Raw genomic sequence first — 18,722 nt, 5'->3', positions numbered from 1 at the left:
GACTGCAACATTCTCTGTCTTTGGGCAAACTGAGGGTGTCAAGACAGGGACAGGCTAGGGCTTGCAGTAACCACTCTGTGACTCTCAGAATAAAGAAATGGCTGCTGAGCCCTGCCAGACGCAGCTCCCTAGGGTGCTGGCCCTCTGCTGTGTCGCTCAAGCTTGTACTACCTGCTTCACAACTAAACGCAGGTGCCATTCAAAGAGACTCAATCAGTAAGTCCAGAAGCAGGATGGCAACAAACACATGAGGAGCCGCAACACTCACAATCAGGAGACAAACATAGAACAGCATGGAGTGTAATGAGCCATGTTTCCTATCAGATTGAAGGACTATCTCCAGGTATAAAAGAGCAGGTGCAAGATTTTTAAAATACCAGAATAAGTATTCTAGCCTGACCCTCTCTGCATCTTGCCAAAATGAACAAAAAAATTTTTAAAAATGCATCACGTACTCAAAAATTAATGCAGCCAGAAATAGCATATGGGGAAACTACATGTGCTCCAAATAAGGAAATAGCCATTTCCCCCTTCTTGCTAACAACTGTCCATTTTATCATCACTAAGAATGCAAGACAGCAAAGAGACGAAGCAGTGGGAATGGCCACTATTGTTTTGTAGTGGACCTTGTCCAGCCTTGCCAGAAAGGAGAGTTCTGTGCTCTGCAGAACACCACTGGGCTTGATAAAAATGAGATCCTTATTTTTTCCTCCTCTTTTTAGGTCTTAATTAGCTTCTTGTTAAACTACCAACATTATCATTGGGACGCACATGCCGGGACAAATTGGAACGCTGATTGCCAGGCTGGAAGCCCGGGAGGGTCCCTGGTGATTAACTGTCACCAGCCTGATGTGGATGGTGCCGCTGCTTTGTAAGTGTGCTAACTAATCACGTTGAAAAGAGACAGAGAGAAACCCAGCCACCTCATCTGTCATTTAAAAACAGAATGGTAAAGGAATAGGAGGAGCAGGCCTGTGTGAATTCTATCACCTGATCTCAAAAACCAAGGGTCAAGCATTGGTTAAATATTTCCAGTAACCTACATCCATCAAGTCCCTGTTTGTGAACAAAGAATCCTATGTTAACTTGGCATGAATCATCCTTCCCAGGACTGGCATCTTCACAGACGGGCCCATCCTCGCAAATGCACCCATTAAAAACTCTTTTGTTGATTTTGAAAGCATGAAAACCTGGTGATTCAGTTAAAACGGATGAGTTTACTTCTAAAGAGTTGGTAAAACAGAGATCTTCCGCAAGGAGGCCAAGGCAAGCTACCTACCAATCACTTTTGTCCAACAGGGATTTGAGGGTTGGGGTGGGGGAAGGGGTGAACAAACCATAGAAATCTCGAAATGACAAAGCCATTGTGCGTTGTGCTTTCTACACACTTTCCCTGACGTCTCTACACAATGAAATGCAAGGGTCAGTGGCACTGAGACAAGCCAAGGCAGTTCCACTCTTTTGCTTGGATAAAAGCAAGTGACCCAACCTATTATGGCGAGTCTCAAGCTGCCTTTGTTCTTAAGACCCAGATGCAGCAGCTTTTTCGCACTCCTCCCCTGGCCCTCCCGGCAAAGCAAAGATGGAGGACACCTCCTTCCCATTCTTTCTTTCCTTGGGCATTTTCACTTCATAGAGCTGCAGTCAATGTGTTTGGCGTGCAGCGAGGGGGAATGACACAACCGGTGGTGGTCTCCACTACTGGCTCAAGTAGGCTCGGATTAGCCCTTTGTGTTCCCTGAAAGGCTAGGAAAGTCAGTTATTTAAGCTCAGTCAAGCTGTTGTGTTTTTTTAAGATGAAGAGTACGTGGGCTAGAAAAGTTTTGCGATTCACTTTTCCTCAATAAATCAAGCACTTTGCTGAGGGTGGCTGTGTGCAAGTTGGCTTACTCAAATCTTCACACCAAGATGCATGAATCCCACCTCTCCAAGAGCTGCTTTTTTCCCAACTACAGAAACCCCAGAGAAGTGAGACTCATTTCTCAATGTTATCACAGAAAAGGTGTTTTTTTTTTTTTAAATCGTGTAGCGTTTACAATACTAAGAAATATTTAGCACTCAGGGGTCTGCTCTGACAGCCTGCCCATCTTGACACAGTGATTCTCCAAGGGAAAACAGCTATTACTGTTTTAAGGGACAAACCAACCTAGAATCTTCAGGGACGAAGAAAATGGCATTATCAGACTATTTCACTCACTGAAAAAAATACTCCTTCTATGCAGTGTTTCTCATGAGCTCAGATGCTCTGCTAAAAACATACTGAAATGACATCATTTTATGCTCAGAACAACCCTGATGAAGCAGGTACATGTGTCTTGTGAAGACAGAGAAGAGTAAGAGGCAGCGGTAGGAAGTGAATTTGGAAAGACGAATCCCAGCCTCCCCACTCCACCAGCCCCTACCCTCACACGCGCACACAATTTACATTATAAGCAATATTCAGTCACAAAATAGCCTGTTATCTAACCCTCCACCGTGCCACCAAAACAGGAAGGTTCAGGGCTCTTACACACTCCAACAGAATCACAACACAGACTGAGTCTTTGTTTTCAAGACTTAATTATCTGTATTGGAAAGACAGATCAGATTTACAGAGAAGAGAGAAGGATCTTCTATCCACTCCCCACCTCACTCCCCAGATGGCCACAATGGCCAGAGCTAAGCTGATACAAAGCCAGGATCCAGGAGTTTTTCTGGGTCTTCCATGCGGTACAGGATCCCAAGGTTTTGAACCATCATTGACTGCTTTCCCAGGCTACAATCAGGAGCTGGATGAGAAGTGGAGCAGCTGGGACAGGGACCAACACCGACACAGGATCCCAGAGTGAGCAAGGCAAGGATTTAGGCATTGAGCCATTGAGCTATTGCACTGGCCCAACTGCAGTCTTTTTTTATCGTTCTTCCTTCTTTCTCTGCAATCAGGAACAGTTCCCATGTTGCCAAGCTCACAGAGAGGCCAATTATCTGGTTGTCCAACAGTGTGTCCAGTAAGCAGTTGGACAGTGCACACCCTGGTGTGACTAGCCCTCTAGGGGGATGCGCCCTGTTAGATGACACATGCCTGAGGAGCTGGGCTCTTCAGCTACCTACCCACTGTTCAAAATCAAGGATTTGCATTGACCACATTCAGCTTTCCCACCAAGATGCCCCACACATAATCTCACCCCATGAACTAAACCGATATCTCGTCCTGTCTTCCCTATGCAGATGCACACCAACCTTCTAGGGGTCTCCTCTGTGTGTTCTTCTCCCCAAAAGGCAAAATCTGAACTCTTGTGCTTGCGGTACATGTCTTCCTATGATACAGCCCCTCTGTAGCCACCCACTTTCATGTTACCAATGGCTCATCTCACACCCATGATGTGCTGTTCTACATGGTGGTATCCGTGCACACAATCTCTATTCCTGGATTTTCTGCCCTGTGCCACCTACCACCCTCCCCCACACCCAGATGAGGGATTCCTGGAATCACCCAGAAGCCAAGTCCCATAACTCCAGGCAAGGTTAGCTTCCCAGTTGGTGGGATCTGAACTCAGAGCCGATTTGCTCAGAAATGAGGCCTACAGAAAACTAAGTTTTGCTTTGACTTAGAACATGTAGAAGCTGGGGTTTCTCAGGCCTTTTTATACAGCTACACCTGAAAGTGCATTATCTACGTTTTTAATTTTTTGTAAAAGATATATTTATTCATTTAAAAGACAGAGAGAGAGAGAGAGAGAGAGAGAGAGAGAACCAGCCAGCCACCCTTGGCTGCTTTAGTCCCCAATGCTTACCCTACATCAGCTAGAAGCAGGAATTCTACCTGGCTCCCACATGCGTGGCTGGGATCCAAGTACTTGGACCATCATCTTCTGCTTTTCCTTGGACATTAGTAGGAAGCTAGATCAGAAGCAGGGTAGTCGGGATTTAAATCTGCATTCTGATTTGGACGTCTGTGCCTCAAACAGTGGTTTAATTTGCAGTGCTGCAACACTGGCCCAGCATGTATGGTTTTCAATGCACCTGTGAAGCTCTGGGTAGACTCCTCCCACTTTCCTGCAAATTACCCTTTCCACTTATTGTTCCATCCCCAGCTAACATGCTGGCAATTGTTTTCCAGTGAAGTCTTTCCAACAACAAAGTAGAGTCCTTTTCATTAAGTCTTTCCAAAGCCTTCAACTTGTCTAACAACTGTCCCATTTAGCATTCCTGTACTTTACCAGCTTAGATGATAAGTACTGTCATTATGAAATTCCAACAACAAGTACAAAAAGCGGGAACAAGTTGAGGAAGAACTGCAACAAGGCCTTGGATCAGAGCAACCGGAGGCCCACGGGAGGTAGTGGCCTCGCTGCTGTATTTCACCAAACAACCAACAAGCACCAGTGATCTAGGAGCAGGGGAAATTGCGCAGGTGTATTAAACAGGAGCAGTTGCTGGCGTTAAAAAAAAAAAAGACTAAAAATGATCATGGGCAAATTTCTTTTTAAACATCTACTTTGAAAGTGAGAAAGAAAGAGATGGAGAGAGAGAGACAAGAGAGCCATCTCCCACCTACTGGTTCGCTTCCTACAGGCCCCTAACAGCCAGGGCTGGGCCAGGGTCTCAATTTGGGGCTCCTGCTTGCATAGCAGAAATCAGGAGCTTTAAGTCACCACCTGCTGCTCCCAAGGGTCCACACTAGCAGAAAGCCGGAGTCAGAAATGGAGTTGGTTTGCCAACCCTGGCCCACATATACCGGATGTGGCATCCCGGGTGGTATATGAAATGCTAGGCAAATACTCACCCCTGATTTTATTGTTCTCTCTGGGGTGCTTAATAGGAAGAGAGTTTAAAAAGAAGTCAAGTTTTCTATTTGCCCTGAAGGTTTCAGGGCAAGTTTAGAGTTGTTAGCTTCAACCTCATTCACACATATTCAGAGCTCTACTAGTGCTATCATTGATCTCACTTACATCATGCAGAATTCTCCTGAAACACAAATCCTCATAGAATGAATCCAATATGAACCACCACCATGTTTCCTCTGGACAGATGCATGGTGAATACACATTAGGGGGTTCAGGGTAGCACTTTTAGGACACTAAATTGAAATGAGGACTGCAGACAGCCAAACTTAAGGGAAGTCTTAGGGGGCACAGCAGAAGAGAAGGGAAGGAAGTAGGCCTGTCCATCTTTAATTCTAAATACAAAGGGCCTGGTATGATGGCTCATTGGCTATATCCTATCTTGCACGTCCTGGGATCCCATATGGGTGCTGGTTCGTGTCCCACCTGCTGTACTTCCCATCCAGCTGCCTGCTTGTGGCCTGGGAAAGCAGTCAAGGATGGCCCAAAGCCTTGGGACCCTACGTTCACATGGGAGACCCAGGAGAATTTCTGGTCTTTGCAGCCACTTGGGGAGTGAGTCAGTGGATGGAAGATCTTTCTCTGTGTCTCTCCTTCTCTCTAAATCTGATGTGTTTTTTCAATAAAAATGAATAAATCTTAAAAAGTCTAGATACACAGAAAAGGGGTAAAGAAATCACAATTTCAAAAAAGTTTTCTCTCTAAAATAACATAAGAGTCATATTATGTGAGCATTCTACTCACATAACTTTAGCTAGAGGGAAATGGACAGACATCAGATAACAATTTAAATGCCCATGACACTCTCTTATCATCAGCGATTCTGCTTGGGGCCTCCCTAAATGAGTGTATTCTGATGTGAAATAAACTCAGGGAGGGGTGGTTTGCTTCCCCCTCCCAGTGGGGATGGTTACTTAGTGGAAAATGTAGAAAGTCACTTTGCCTTTGAAATAAACACACCCCTTCTCTCCTTTTCTTCTTCTTCTTTTTTAAACATCTATTTGAAGAATTACAGAGAGGCTGGGGGTGGTAGGAGAGGCAGAGACGTATTTGCCATCCATTGGTTCACTCCCCAAATGGCTACAACGGCTCAGAGATAGGTTAGACCAAAGCCAGAAGCCCCACCTGCATGGCAGGGGCTCAAACGCATGGGTTTTCCTTTGTTGCTTTCCCAGAAGGGAGTTAGATTGCAAGTGGGGCAGCCAGGATGGGAATTGGAGCCTATTTGGGGATTCCAGTGCTGCAGGTGACAGCTTTATCCACTATGCCACAATGTTGGCCCCAATAAAATAAATTTTAAAAAATAAAAAAGAAACCCACACACAAAAAAAACTTGAGTAAATTCAGCTTCATGCATTTTTTTTTTCCTTGCCCTTATTTCCTCCTGTTGCTCTAGCCAGGTATTACCTGGTATTTGGGAGTCCCTTCAGGAAAACTTCGCAGAACACCATGTTGCCTAGTCTGTGCCTGACTCCATCCAGTGTTGATGGGCCTTGATGACTAAGAAGCCAAGTACTGACCTGTCTTGGTTTGCAAACTTGTGCTATACATACAGGGATTTTGCAGAAAAAAAAAATCCCTGGGATTATCCCTTCAATTACACACAAACTCCACTGGTGCTGTGGGACATTAAAAACTATACAAAAACAGGACCTGGTATGTGGCGTATGGGTCAAGTTGTTATCTATGACTCTGGCATCCCATTTGGGCACCAGTTCACAACCCAGTTACTCCACTTCTGATCCTGCTCCCTCTTAATGTGCCTGGGAAAGCAGAGGATAATGGCCCAAAACTTGGGCCCCTGCACCCAACATTGGGTGCAGACATTAGGGAGAGTAAACCAGCTCCAGACATTAGGGAGAGTAAACCAGCAAATGTAACATCTTTTCACTTTCTCTCTGAAACTTTTTTTTTGGAAAGTCAGATACACAGAGAGGAGGAGAGACAGAAAGATCTTCCATCTGCTGATTCACCCCACAAGCGGCCGCAACAGCTGGAACTGCACTGATCCAAAGCCAGGAACTTCTTTCAGGTCTCCCACACGGGTGCAGGGTCCCAAGGCTTTGGGCCGTCCTTGACTGCTTTCCCAGGCCATAAGCAGCGAGCCGATGGAAAGCAGGGCTGCAGGGATTAAAAATGGTGCCCACATGGGAACACAAAGCATAAGAGGCAAGGACTTTAGCCACTAGGCTACTGTGCCAAGCTCCAAATAAGTAAATCTTTGAGTAAAAACAACACGGCATGAGAATTATCAACTAAGTGTGACATTTCTTTCCCATCTAAAATTTGAGTGTGATGGCCTTTCTCTGTAAAATGACCCAATGGCTTCCCTCGGTAGCAGAATGGAATCCAGGCCATTTCCACTGCTCTGGAAGCCCCAAGGTCTCGTCCTGCCTGCCTCTCATGCCTGCCTTCCTTCTGCACACACGTGGCCCCTCCCTTCCTGGGGACACAGCACTCAGCCCCACCATGGAGCCCTGGCACCTGTCTTAGGTCTTCTCTGCAAGGCCACTGTTGTGTTCACAGTGTCATTTCCTCTCTGCCCACCGTGGTCCAAGTAGCCTCCACCCACTCACATTTGCTGGAACTGTACTGGGTTTCACTTGGCTTATTTATTTGCTTTGTTTGTCTTCACACCCTGTCCCCTGCACAAAGGTGTCCCTTCCTGGATGCTGACACCCAGTTCCCTGCTCTGTACTCTCATTCTAGCAGATGCTTGGTGCACCATAAGCGTCCCCTAAGCATGGAGTGACTGATCACTTGGAGTAAGGCTTGCATGAGATGAGTCAATGAGTGTGCTCAGCAGGTGCTTGGTCAGTGTGAAGGAAACCCTGCTTTCTGTTGGGATACTGAGAGGGCTCTATTGAGGAGGGAGAGGAAGGGAACAGCGCCACTCACAGTCAGGAGAAAGCCTGGCTCAACCTCAAAAATGAGGAATTAAGAGATTATATGAGGATGGATAAGAGGTGTGCAAACACAGACACTCAGACACCCACAGAGAAACAGACACAGGCACCCACTCAAACACAACACATGAACACATGGACACCCACCCAAACACAACACACACAAACAGGCACCCACATGGACACAGACACCCCCCACAGACATATGATCAGACACCCACACAAACACACAGATATATATACACACACAGGCACCCATACAGACACCTCCTCAAACACATAGGATACACACAAATACACAGAGACACACACACACACACATACAAAAGTACTTTAAAAAGTTTGTGGAAAACAGAATGAATACTAAGACTTCATTTTGGTGCACAAAATGTTTGAAATCTAATAATAATTGTTTTGGAATACACATGTTTTCCATGGGCTACGAAAAATGATGTAGCACCAAAATAAACGTATTTATATTTCTATTTTCCATGAACATTCTGTGGTGCCCTAGTGTATACGCTCCGGGAATCAACCACAGTCTGTTTCTTTCTAGGAGTTGGAAGAGATTAAAGATGAGGAAATTTGGGTTTTATTCTCAGCTTGCTCTTTGTAACACAAAACACAGCAAGTGGAGCAAAACAAATCCACTTAGATACAGATGCCCAGATAGTGCTGCACTCTGAGAAAGGGTTGTCCTCCCTGTACTGGTGCTGGGAGCTGCAACCTCCCCATCCATCCTCCAGTAATACGCTGGTTCAGGAGAGAAAAGCGATGTGGCTACGTAAGGCCTGACAGCAGCCAAGGCGCTGGCATGGCAACACCACGCACAAAGGCATCTGCCAATACCAGGACTGTGGGCAGGTGCATCTGTACACAGGGGTCGTTGTGAAAAACCAGGCACAACTGAGATGGCAGCTCTTTCTCGGCATTCCAGAAGTGAAACTTATCACTAGAGATTTCACTTAAGCGCATGACAAAGAATTAGCTGAGAAAAAGCTTACTGAATAAACACTTTCAAAGGAATACAAACTTTACAAGTAGTTTTCAAGGTTTTTCAAATATGCTGAAGATAAGTAGGATAACCAAAAAAAGAAGTCATGACACACTTGGGACTTAGGATATCCGTGAATGACTGAAGGAATCAACCAACCAGTGACTCCTTTCAAGTCCCCGGCTGCTTCCCTTTGCCTCTGCACTTCTGCTGGAGATACACACAGGGCTGCGTAGGTACAAGTGGGGGATTCTGGAAACTTCTGGGAACACTCCCAACCTGGTCACCTGCTCTCATTTTCCCAGACACTGCTCCTCAGGACAGCGGGGTACATCTCCCAGACCAGGCCCCTTTATCCTCCAGGACTTCCTTGGTGATACTCAGGAAACTCAGTGAGGGTGTTAGCATTCAAATTTGTGCGGGCTCAAGATCTGGATGTATTGTGGGCTCACAGACAGCCACCCAGAGAGGGCTTCTGTCTTACTCCCCATTGATATTGGCCTTCACCTCTGCCCTTGCACCACACTCAAATCCTTTTATGGAAAAGGAGGAGGAGTTGAGAGATCTTTCAATTGCTGGTTTGGAAAAAAAAAAAAAAAAAAGGAGGAGGAGAAAAAAGAAGCGCAGAGCCACCTGGCTCCTCTCCAGTGCTTGTTCCCAGGGCCTCTTCACACCTGTTCAAGTTCCCACCCCTGATGCACAGATGCTGTTGCAGGAGCAAGGATCATGGCTCTGCATTTTATCCAGTACAGAGTAGGAGCTCCATAAAAAGATGGGTGAAAACACAAACTGAAGGCATGTCACAGGAATGAGAAACATTGCAAATAATCACACAATCTTTTCATGATTCAAAGATTCGTAGTAGAGATAACATTTTCCTCTTGTAAGAAACTTCTAGATTTTTCATCATATATTCAGTTATAAAAACTATTACAAAGCAACATACTTGTTCATCAAATATTGTGAATGTATTTATATCATTACAGTTAAAATGTGATTTCTAACAATTGACAGAACTGGAATCTTAATTAAAAATATTATCCATACCTTATGCATAGGGAGCTTATTAATTCGATTATTGTTTTAAAATAAAAGACTCAATCCAAGCTTCTGGTTGCACTTATATTTGAAACACATGTGAATAAATTATTACCTGTATGCTTTTTTGTTGGCTTACCCAAATACATTAGGCTTCAAAAACTGAATTCTTATACAACTCCAGCACACACACACACACACTGACTCTCATTTCTGAAGTTTAGATGATGATCTCTATACCATTTGAATCTTCATGTCTATTTTCAAAAAGATACTTAGCTTTAACCATGACAAATCACTGTACTTAGATGGATGAGCCGGTTTTAAGGAATACTGTTCATACCCAACATGGTTACCATATTTTGAGCAAAGCAAACAAACAAAACATGTTTGAACAATTATAAACCAGATGTGTATTGGCAGCCCCTGGCCAAGGTGTCTGATAAGCCCACAGCAACCCTGAGGTAATCTGCACACTGTTGCTTTGTATTCCACACATGATTTCCAAACGGTTTACTTAAATCTTATGATATGCAGATATTTAAATAAGACCCTGGATTCTAGGCCTAGCTTTGCAAATGTTCTTATCCGTCAAAATTTCAACTCCAGTCACTATAGTTTCATGCCAGTGCCCACGTGAAAAATGCCACAGACAGGTTACCCCTGCCCCTCCACATCCGCCACCTAACACGGGACAGCAGCAAACAGGAACAGTAGTGTGATGTACATTTTCAATATTAGCTGTGTCACTGTAGCCACCTGCATAGAAGCCAAGGCACTAACAACGTAAAAGCCAAAACCTCGTCGATGTTCACAAACACAAATCTTGCCAAAGTCTGAAGAACACATTGGGTCAAAGCCCTCCATATAACCAGCAAAACCACTGATCCTTCAAGCAGAATTTCCTTATTCCCGTCATTTGTTTCATCAGTGCAACCATAAAAAGTGTCCCCAGCTTAATGACCAGCACTTATTTGTCATGCAAAGAGAGGGGGGCTTTCTTCCATTGGTTCACTGCCTAAAGCTCACTCTAGCCAAGGCACTCAACCCAGGTCTCCCAGGTGGATGGCAGGAATGAGATTCCTTGAGCCATCTGCCCCCGCGGGGTCTGGAGTGGCAGGAAGGTGGAAGCTGAGACAGGCAGCAAACCAAGCACTTGGAGAAGGGGACTAGGCCAAACACCCACCCTTGTCTCTGATTTCTGACCTGCTTCTGCAGTGCACACCCGCTCTACATGACGCCCGCCTCCCCGCCCACCGAGGGAGGGCTCTGTTCTTCGTGCTCTCCCCTCAATATCTCAACCCTGGACTCAGTGAGAAACATAACTCCATTCTAACTCAGTGGTCCATGGTTCTAAACTCTCATAAAAATCCATAAAATTACCTTTATTTTACACAAAAAGTTATCAGACACACATCCTCTGGATTAAAACGTCACATGAATAAAAGTAATTCCACTATTTACTTCTGTAGCTGATCGATTTTAATTCTGCAGAAAAACATGAGCCTATAGCTGTCTTTGGGAAATGCAGCATTTGTCTGAGTATGCTGGTAAGTGGACGCCTAACTCCCTCTTTTTTTTTTTTTTTAATTCATTAATTACATTGTATTTTGTGTCACAGTTTCATAGGTACTGGGATTCTCCCCACCCCTCCCCAAACCCTCCTAACTCCCTCTTTATAAAGCTGACTCTGGAGTTTGTTTGTCATTCTATTTGTCACTATACACATGCCGCCAAACGCATTCCGACTCAGACTGTGAGAAGCTGTGTGGTATTCCTAGGTCAGGAAACCAGGCAACACCAAAGGGGCTTCTAACAGGGCAAGTCTTAGTGCTTCTAACACCCCACTGCTTCGTCAAATCCAGTCGTAGGGTATAAATTCCCTAACTCCGGGAGATTTCTCTGGCAACGAGAGGAACTGCCAATGACTTTCACCTATAGAGTCTGATGACAGACATTCAAACGCAGGACCTTCTGATGTCAACAGTGCATCCTGCAACAACATCAGAAACAAAGGCAGAAGGAAAGATATTATGACACAGCCTGTTGAGACACCGCTCGGAATGCCCATACACCGTATCTCAGAGCTGGTCGAGTCCCACCCTGATACAGCTCCCTGCCAATGCATCCTGGGAGGTAGCATGTAATGATTCAAGTGTTTGGGTTTCTGCTACCCACAGAGGAGACCTGGCTTCCGCTCTGGGCTCCTGGGCTTTGGCCTGGTCCAGCCAAGGCTATTTTGGGGACTGATTCAACAGAAGGAACAGTATTTTCATCATTTAAAAATAGTATTAGCTAAACAGAAAAGCACTGCTCGCTGCCACTGTTGTTGATGGGACATTTGAAACAAAATGAAACCCAAAGGTGGACAGGGTATTTTCTCCACCTCATCTGAAAGGGGCTAACCAAACCCTTTAGAATTGACAAGCTCAACAAGAGGCCAGAGCCTTGGTGGCTGAGAGCAGCTAGCACTCACGCGAAGAATACTCACGCCCCCGGTGTGTTCTACCCGACTGGCACGTGCGGTTTTAACTTTTATGAGACAACAAGATCAAAATTGATTTAAAAAAATTTTTTTTCTTGGAGACACAAGATGCTCCTACCACCCTGCACCCCCTTCCCAAGAGAAGCAAAAAGCCAGGCTCTCATTCTGACCTTGCCCCGCTTTCATCCGGGAGACTATTTAGCAATGTAGCGAGCAGCCCCTGCATTCGGCTCAGCTAGCAGAGCTAATAGGCTTCTAATTAATTTCCAGAAGATTGCTGTTATAACTAACAGGTTTTCAACATTTGGTTGATTGGGGAAAATGAATTGAATATAATGTATTTGATTTGGAAAATTAGTTTTCATTCTATGTGCTTACCATAATAGTGTTGATTTTAAGTTTACATGATTCCATTAAGAGTCTCAGAACACTACTAGGTTGTTTTCAGCCTTCCACAGTCCTATCCAACTTAAAAAAAATCAATTTACACTTAAGATTTTTTGTTAGCCTTTATTGCAGGGCAGGTTAAATTCACTTTTGTGGCTTTCGCAGAAACCTTCACTGGCTACTATAGTGACAGGCCCCCAAACTTCAAAATGATCCAAATGACAGGGTAACATCTCAGGCAAAACCGAACACAGGCCCTTGGAGAAGACCTCGGGCCACAGAGTAAGATGAGCCAGCCTAAGATGAGCCAGCCGTGGCGCTGCTGGCTAAGTCTCACTTGATTCCTCCTGACAGCCATTTAAACAATGAATGTTGGGAGATGTCTCTCAAAGAGTCAGCAACAATGGCAGGGATCAGAGCTTTTCTGTTTAGCTAATGCAGTTTTTAAAAGGAGAAAATATTTCTTCCTGAAGGGATTAGGGGAAGCCTTATTAAAGACACCTTCAAACAAAACAAGTGACAATAGGTCTTTATCATAATTGATAACTGAGTTATCCTTTCCATAAAAGCCCTTTCTTGTAGACAAAAACAACCAAGAAATCAGCTAATTGGGACCAGGGAGCATTCAACAACAGGTTTACTGAGAAGATGTGAGCAGATATTAACAACAACAAAAAGACTCTTGTCTCCGCAGCTAAAAAAAAGTGTAAGAACGGCAGACTTCTCTCCTCACACTGCTGAGTATGTGTTAGAGTGAGATCAAGTCGCGCATCCCTGTCCCTCCACGTGGGCTCCTTCTGAAAAGGGCCCAACCTTCTGAGCGCACGGTGGGCCACAGAGGGCACAGCACCTCCCAAGAAACGGAACCTTTCCCTAAATCTCCAAGTACTTCATAACCAGGCATGAAACACATTCTTACAGCCATCAGTATCCTGTCTCAAAAACGAACCCATCTGGAAGTAAAATGGTGCCTCTGGGGAATGGCACAGGCAGGCCCAACAGGGCATATTTTTAAAGCAAGTTTGCAGCCACAGCAGAGAAAGGTAAGCAGAGCACCAGAGATTTCCATGTGCAGTAAACATCAACCTGCCCGTCTCCGGTGAGTCCTGGCCGCACGGGCAGGCTGACACCAGCGCCTCTGCCACAGGCCCTGCTCTCTGCAGTCACTCGCAGCCACTTTCGTGTGGGACCTGCAGCAATTCCTGTCATCATCTCAGGGCTGCTCCTAACTTATCTCACAGAGATCATTTTACAAATTCAGTCATTCTGGCTCCTTCTACGAACATGGCTCCACAAGTGAGATCTGGAGGCTCTGCCATAACAAGCATTGGAACATTGATGGGGGGGGTGGGAAAGAGAGAGGTCTCCTCCCCTCCCCTCCCCGGGGCCAGGACTGTGGACCCCCCACTGTGGCATGACTACTTTCGGCCAGCGATTCAGCTCAGGATCAGAAAGCCTGCAAACTGGCACGCAGGGAAAGTGAAAAAGCAAAAGGTTCGAACTCAAGAAGTGTCAGCCAGAGCTGCCGAGGTTTTAAAGGCCTTTCATTTCTAAAACAAACATTCGGAAAAGAAGAAAGCTCTCCAGGTTGACCTGCTGTAAAGCAGACAGAATTAAGCAACAGAAAAAAATAGGGCCACGAGGGCAACGCAGCTGAATGAAGAGCTGAGAGATGAGGCGACCTGACATTATTATTATTAAGAACCTCAAGTTCACAGGCAAAACCACTGCTCTATGCAGAAGGTATTTCTGTGGGGTGGTTGTCTTTTTTTTTCTAAACAAAAAGGCATCTTAACACAGAGCAATCAACGTGTGAAAAGAAAAGCTGCCTAGAAAAACAAAAAAGACATTTTCTGAGATGACTTTGATCCTGTACTCAAATGATTGGCTTAAACATGCTTGCTTTTAGAGGCTCTGTGTGTGCCATAACTGCTCCCCATTGTCCCAGCTAACAAAGTATTATTTTCAGCTTATTATTACTAATCTTTTCTTTGTAAGGAACCACACCTGGTTTTATCCCCAAAAAAACGGTGCAGTAAATATTTGCCCTTTGTGGTAACACAATGCATAATTTGGTTAATCTAGGCTATCTTTCTGTGAGCAGTGATTGTTTCTACATTATGAAATGTGTTCACAGTAAAGCGCAATGCACGCCAGATCCCCGGGAGGCAGATGCAGAGCCACTCCAGCATGTTAGCTGCCTCGAACCAACTCTGACACGACTGGGTAGCCACTCCCACACACAAGGCATTACTCACGCCAACTTAGCCGCCCAATGACAGCCACACCTTACTTCTACAAACATGGCCTTTTATTAAGGTAACATTACACACCACCAGGCCTGGAGCCCCACCCTCACCCCCCACTCCCCGAAAAGGCCTCAAAAAACACAGACATCAGCCTCCCATTGGAGGATGTGAAATGCCTGTTACATTACCTGGATGAAATCTAAAAATGTCAGGGGCAGCAAGTCATCCATGTGTCCGATGTCTTTGGAGAAACGATTCAAAATTCTTCCTGCAAGATCAGGATGTGAGAAATTAGTCATTTCCCCCAGACAGACAACCAACCAATCAAAGCAATGCTTCTAAGTACACGTGCATTTAACAGATTACGCATTCATTCAAAATAAGCCCATGTCAGTAGTAAAGAAAATTTAATAGGATGATCCCTAAGGAGAAATAAAAAATACCAAGCAAATAAATGGCAGAGGAATGGCTATGATATAAAGAACAAGAGGAAGAACTAGTGAAAGTACTGGGAAGACTTGGTGGGCTTCCAGGGGTGCCCTCATTGTTAAAGCCCACCTAGGATTTTCAAGCAGGTGCTGAGTAGGTAAAGGTGAGACATACAAATTTATCCTATTTGTTGTGCTAATTTTGCTTTCCTCGTGAGAAAAGATTTTGCAAGTGATACATTTCTTAATGCAGTATAATTGTAGCTGCCCACCCCCTCCACCTCCCAAATGTTCCATGACAACTTCCGTTCAGGGCAGAGTTGGAATCCTGCCATTCCAAAGCTGTCAGTTACCTGAGTACAAGTTATTATTTTCAGACATGAGCTAAGCGTCACCAACACTGTCTGATTTTTAAGCATCCAAGAAGGCAAGAGGAAGGCAGGTAGGAAAAGAGAGGATTATTTAAGATTCCTTTTTATCTTTGAATTTGTTTCCCTTATCAAGCAGAATCCAAGAAAATGGTATATCATAATGGCTTCAGAAGCAGAAGGTTAGAACTAGACATGAGTAACTGTCACTCTTTTGATTTCACTCAAAAATATTGAAGCTTCCCAGACACACACAGAGACTATTTTGATGTGAATGCTGAAAACTGGTATTTGTCTAGGGGTAGGTCATGAACTATTCTTCTACCAAGGACCACTTGATTTGGATACGTATAACATCATTTGCTGGCCAAAGCAATCAACTTAAAAATTAGTCTGTTTTCTTGACATTTGAGTGCTACCTTTGGTTGCTTTGGCAGGCACAGACCAACCAACTTCTTAAGTCCTTTCACGGCCTGCAGGCTGGACATTCCCCATCTGTGATCTAGACCGTCAGCTGCTTTCTTAAAGGAAGCCTTGGCAAGTCATCCACAGGTGAGGGGTGGGACCCCACAGTGTCGGCTGGAGGTAACTTACAAGGAAGTGCAGGGTGTGCAAGCCATAGACAAGTGGAGGCTTGAGTGTCCTGTCTCTTGACTAAGGCACAGGGACTCTAGAAGGCTCCACCGTTAGCAGGTCCAGTGCCCTTTTGCTTGGCCTCTAATAACACCTCTGGCAGAGAGCCGTCCTGAGGACTCAACAGGCAGCTGCTTGGGAAAGAACCTGGTCACGGGGCCAGCACTTTGTTAGAGGTGGGCCTGCAGGCTCTTCCTCCCTGGGAGGAAGCCACACTCCTTGGCAACTCAGTTCAGGAGCAGCTCCAAAGTCTGCCCCTGGCGTGTGGGGCAGGGGAGGGGTCAGGCCTTCACTTTATCAGCTGGGCCTGCAAAGCAGTATAATCCAATGGGCAACTCCTCCCCATACTGCTGTGGAGTTTGCGGCCCATTTGTTTTTTTGTTTTTGTTTTTTTTTTCTTATCCACACCAACTTAAAGAAAAAAATATATGAAAACACATGAAGAGATGTAATTAAAATTTCTGGTATTTCCTCAATGAAAATGTTAAAAACCTTTTAACACATGGAGGCAACATTCTAATCAAAGAAAAGCCTCACAAAGACTAGCACGTGAAAAATCACCCCTCCACTTTCTACCAGAGGCCTGAGCGTTAAGGACTGAGAAACCCATGGCTGGCAAACAGCATGAAACACTGGAGGCCATAAACAAGGCATCTCCCAAAGCAGCTGTTGGATAACAGAGCTCAGTGTCAAAGTCCGGCATGTTCACAGATGAGCTGAATGTAGAAAGTGTGAGCTGAGAAGTGCAGTAGCTACTTGCAGGTTCTAACAAACGAAAACAAACATGCTTGCAGATCACTTTCATCTGGCTTTGCACTAGGTTCCAGTCATTAAGGTTGTTATGGCCTTGGAGTCATTTTCTTGGAGGTCTCCAGATCAAATCTTTATGCCGCACTCTCTCCACACACGTCATGCTTCCCTTCCCAAATGACACTTGGTCCTTGGCTGGAACATGTCCAGGGATGGAGAGGGAAAGGGGGTCAACTTCCTAGAGAATCCAATCCACTTTCCCACTGTTCCATTAGAAAAGGGCTTGACTCTTGGCCATCTGAAATATCCAACTGCTACTGCTGCTCATTCTGCCCTGAGAGCCTCAAGAAGAGGACGCTCATCTCTCCTGACCTGACATGCTTCACACACTTGAAGGAAGTCAATCATGGCCATCCCAGACTTCCACAGCTTCTTCCCCGTGGTGACTCAACGAACCTTCCCAAGACACAAGATTCTGCCTTGGTCACTTCCTCTGCACTGTGAGTCAGTTTTAATCCATGACTAGGATTAAAATCATCACTCCAGGTACTGTCTGTATCTTCTCAGACACATTGCACATGATGTAGAAGATATGCTGGAACACATCAAAATCTTACAATTGTTAAACTAACACTTCATAAAAACACATATCATTCCATTCCTGCATGGCACAGGGGTGGACTTTAGGCTGAGGAATATATATTAACAATTTTAGAGGACATCCCTTTTGACTCAGAAATTCCATTCTAGGAAGTATCACAATGGGATGATCAGTGCTTCACCCATGCAACCCGGCATTCACTATTCAGCCAGCCAAGCAGGAAACAACCTACATGTCCAAAAAGGGTCTCTAATGTGAGATGGGCACCTTTCCATTTGTCTCTCTTTTTTTAAAAAAAAGATTTATTCATTCTTATTACAAAGTAGGATATACAGAGAGGAGGAGAGACAGAGAGTAGGAGAGACAGAGAGGAAGATTTTCCATCCAATGATTCACTCCCCAAGTGAGCGCAACGGCCGGTGCTGTGCCGATCCGGAGCCAGGATCCAGGAGCCAGGAACTTCCTCCAGGTCTCCCAGGTGGGTGCAGGGTCCCAAAGCATTGGGCCATCCTTGACTGCTTTCCCAGGCCACAAGCAGGGAACTGGATGGGAAGTGCAGCTGCCGGAATATGAACAGGCGCCCATAAGGCATCCCGGCGTGCTCAAGGCGAGGACTTCAGCCGCTAGGCCACTGCGCCGGGCCCTCCATTTGTCTCTTTTGTTCTTTTTTTTAATTCTTATTCATGTGAGAACAAAGTACGGAGATGAAAAAGGGAGAATTGTTAAGTAGCTGAGAAAAGTCATCCTGCCTTCAGCTCTTGTATCATATAACCAAATCAGCGTTCTCCTAACTGCTCAGGCTTTCTTATTTTACCTACAAAAAGATGAAATGAGACATCTTGTCAAAATATTAATTCATAAGTGGTTGCAGTTTAGGAACTAAATCTAAAGTAGTCTAAACTATTTTTAAACTGATTCTAATTTTATTCTCATCAGATGCCTCAATTTCCTTAAAATCAAACTAGAATTTAAAAATTTAGATGTATCAACATCTAGTTTGAGCCCCATTCTTTTTTACACCAAGGAGTACACAGATACTTGTAACTATTGAGGTTCTGAG

The 18,722-nt window shown here is 44.9% G+C and overlaps 1 protein-coding gene across 2 annotated transcripts in view; it reads right to left on the bottom strand.

The window, feature by feature from the left end:
- ABCC4 (ATP binding cassette subfamily C member 4) overlaps window positions 1-18,722 on the bottom strand; it is a 237,727-nt gene that overhangs the window by 62,533 nt on the left and 156,472 nt on the right. For both annotated transcript variants that reach the window (XM_058670536.1, XM_058670537.1), the window contains one exon: window positions 15,071-15,150. In XM_058670536.1, coding sequence (XP_058526519.1) covers window positions 15,071-15,150 — 80 coding nt within the window. The remainder of the gene's footprint in view (window positions 1-15,070; window positions 15,151-18,722) is intronic.

The sequence above is a fragment of the Ochotona princeps genome, chromosome 12 (genome assembly GCF_030435755.1).
Source record: "Ochotona princeps isolate mOchPri1 chromosome 12, mOchPri1.hap1, whole genome shotgun sequence".
NCBI classification, from domain to species: Eukaryota; Metazoa; Chordata; class Mammalia; order Lagomorpha; family Ochotonidae; genus Ochotona; species Ochotona princeps.
Note: the sequence above shows the minus strand (reverse complement) of the source record. Positions and strands in the feature narration are given on the sequence as shown.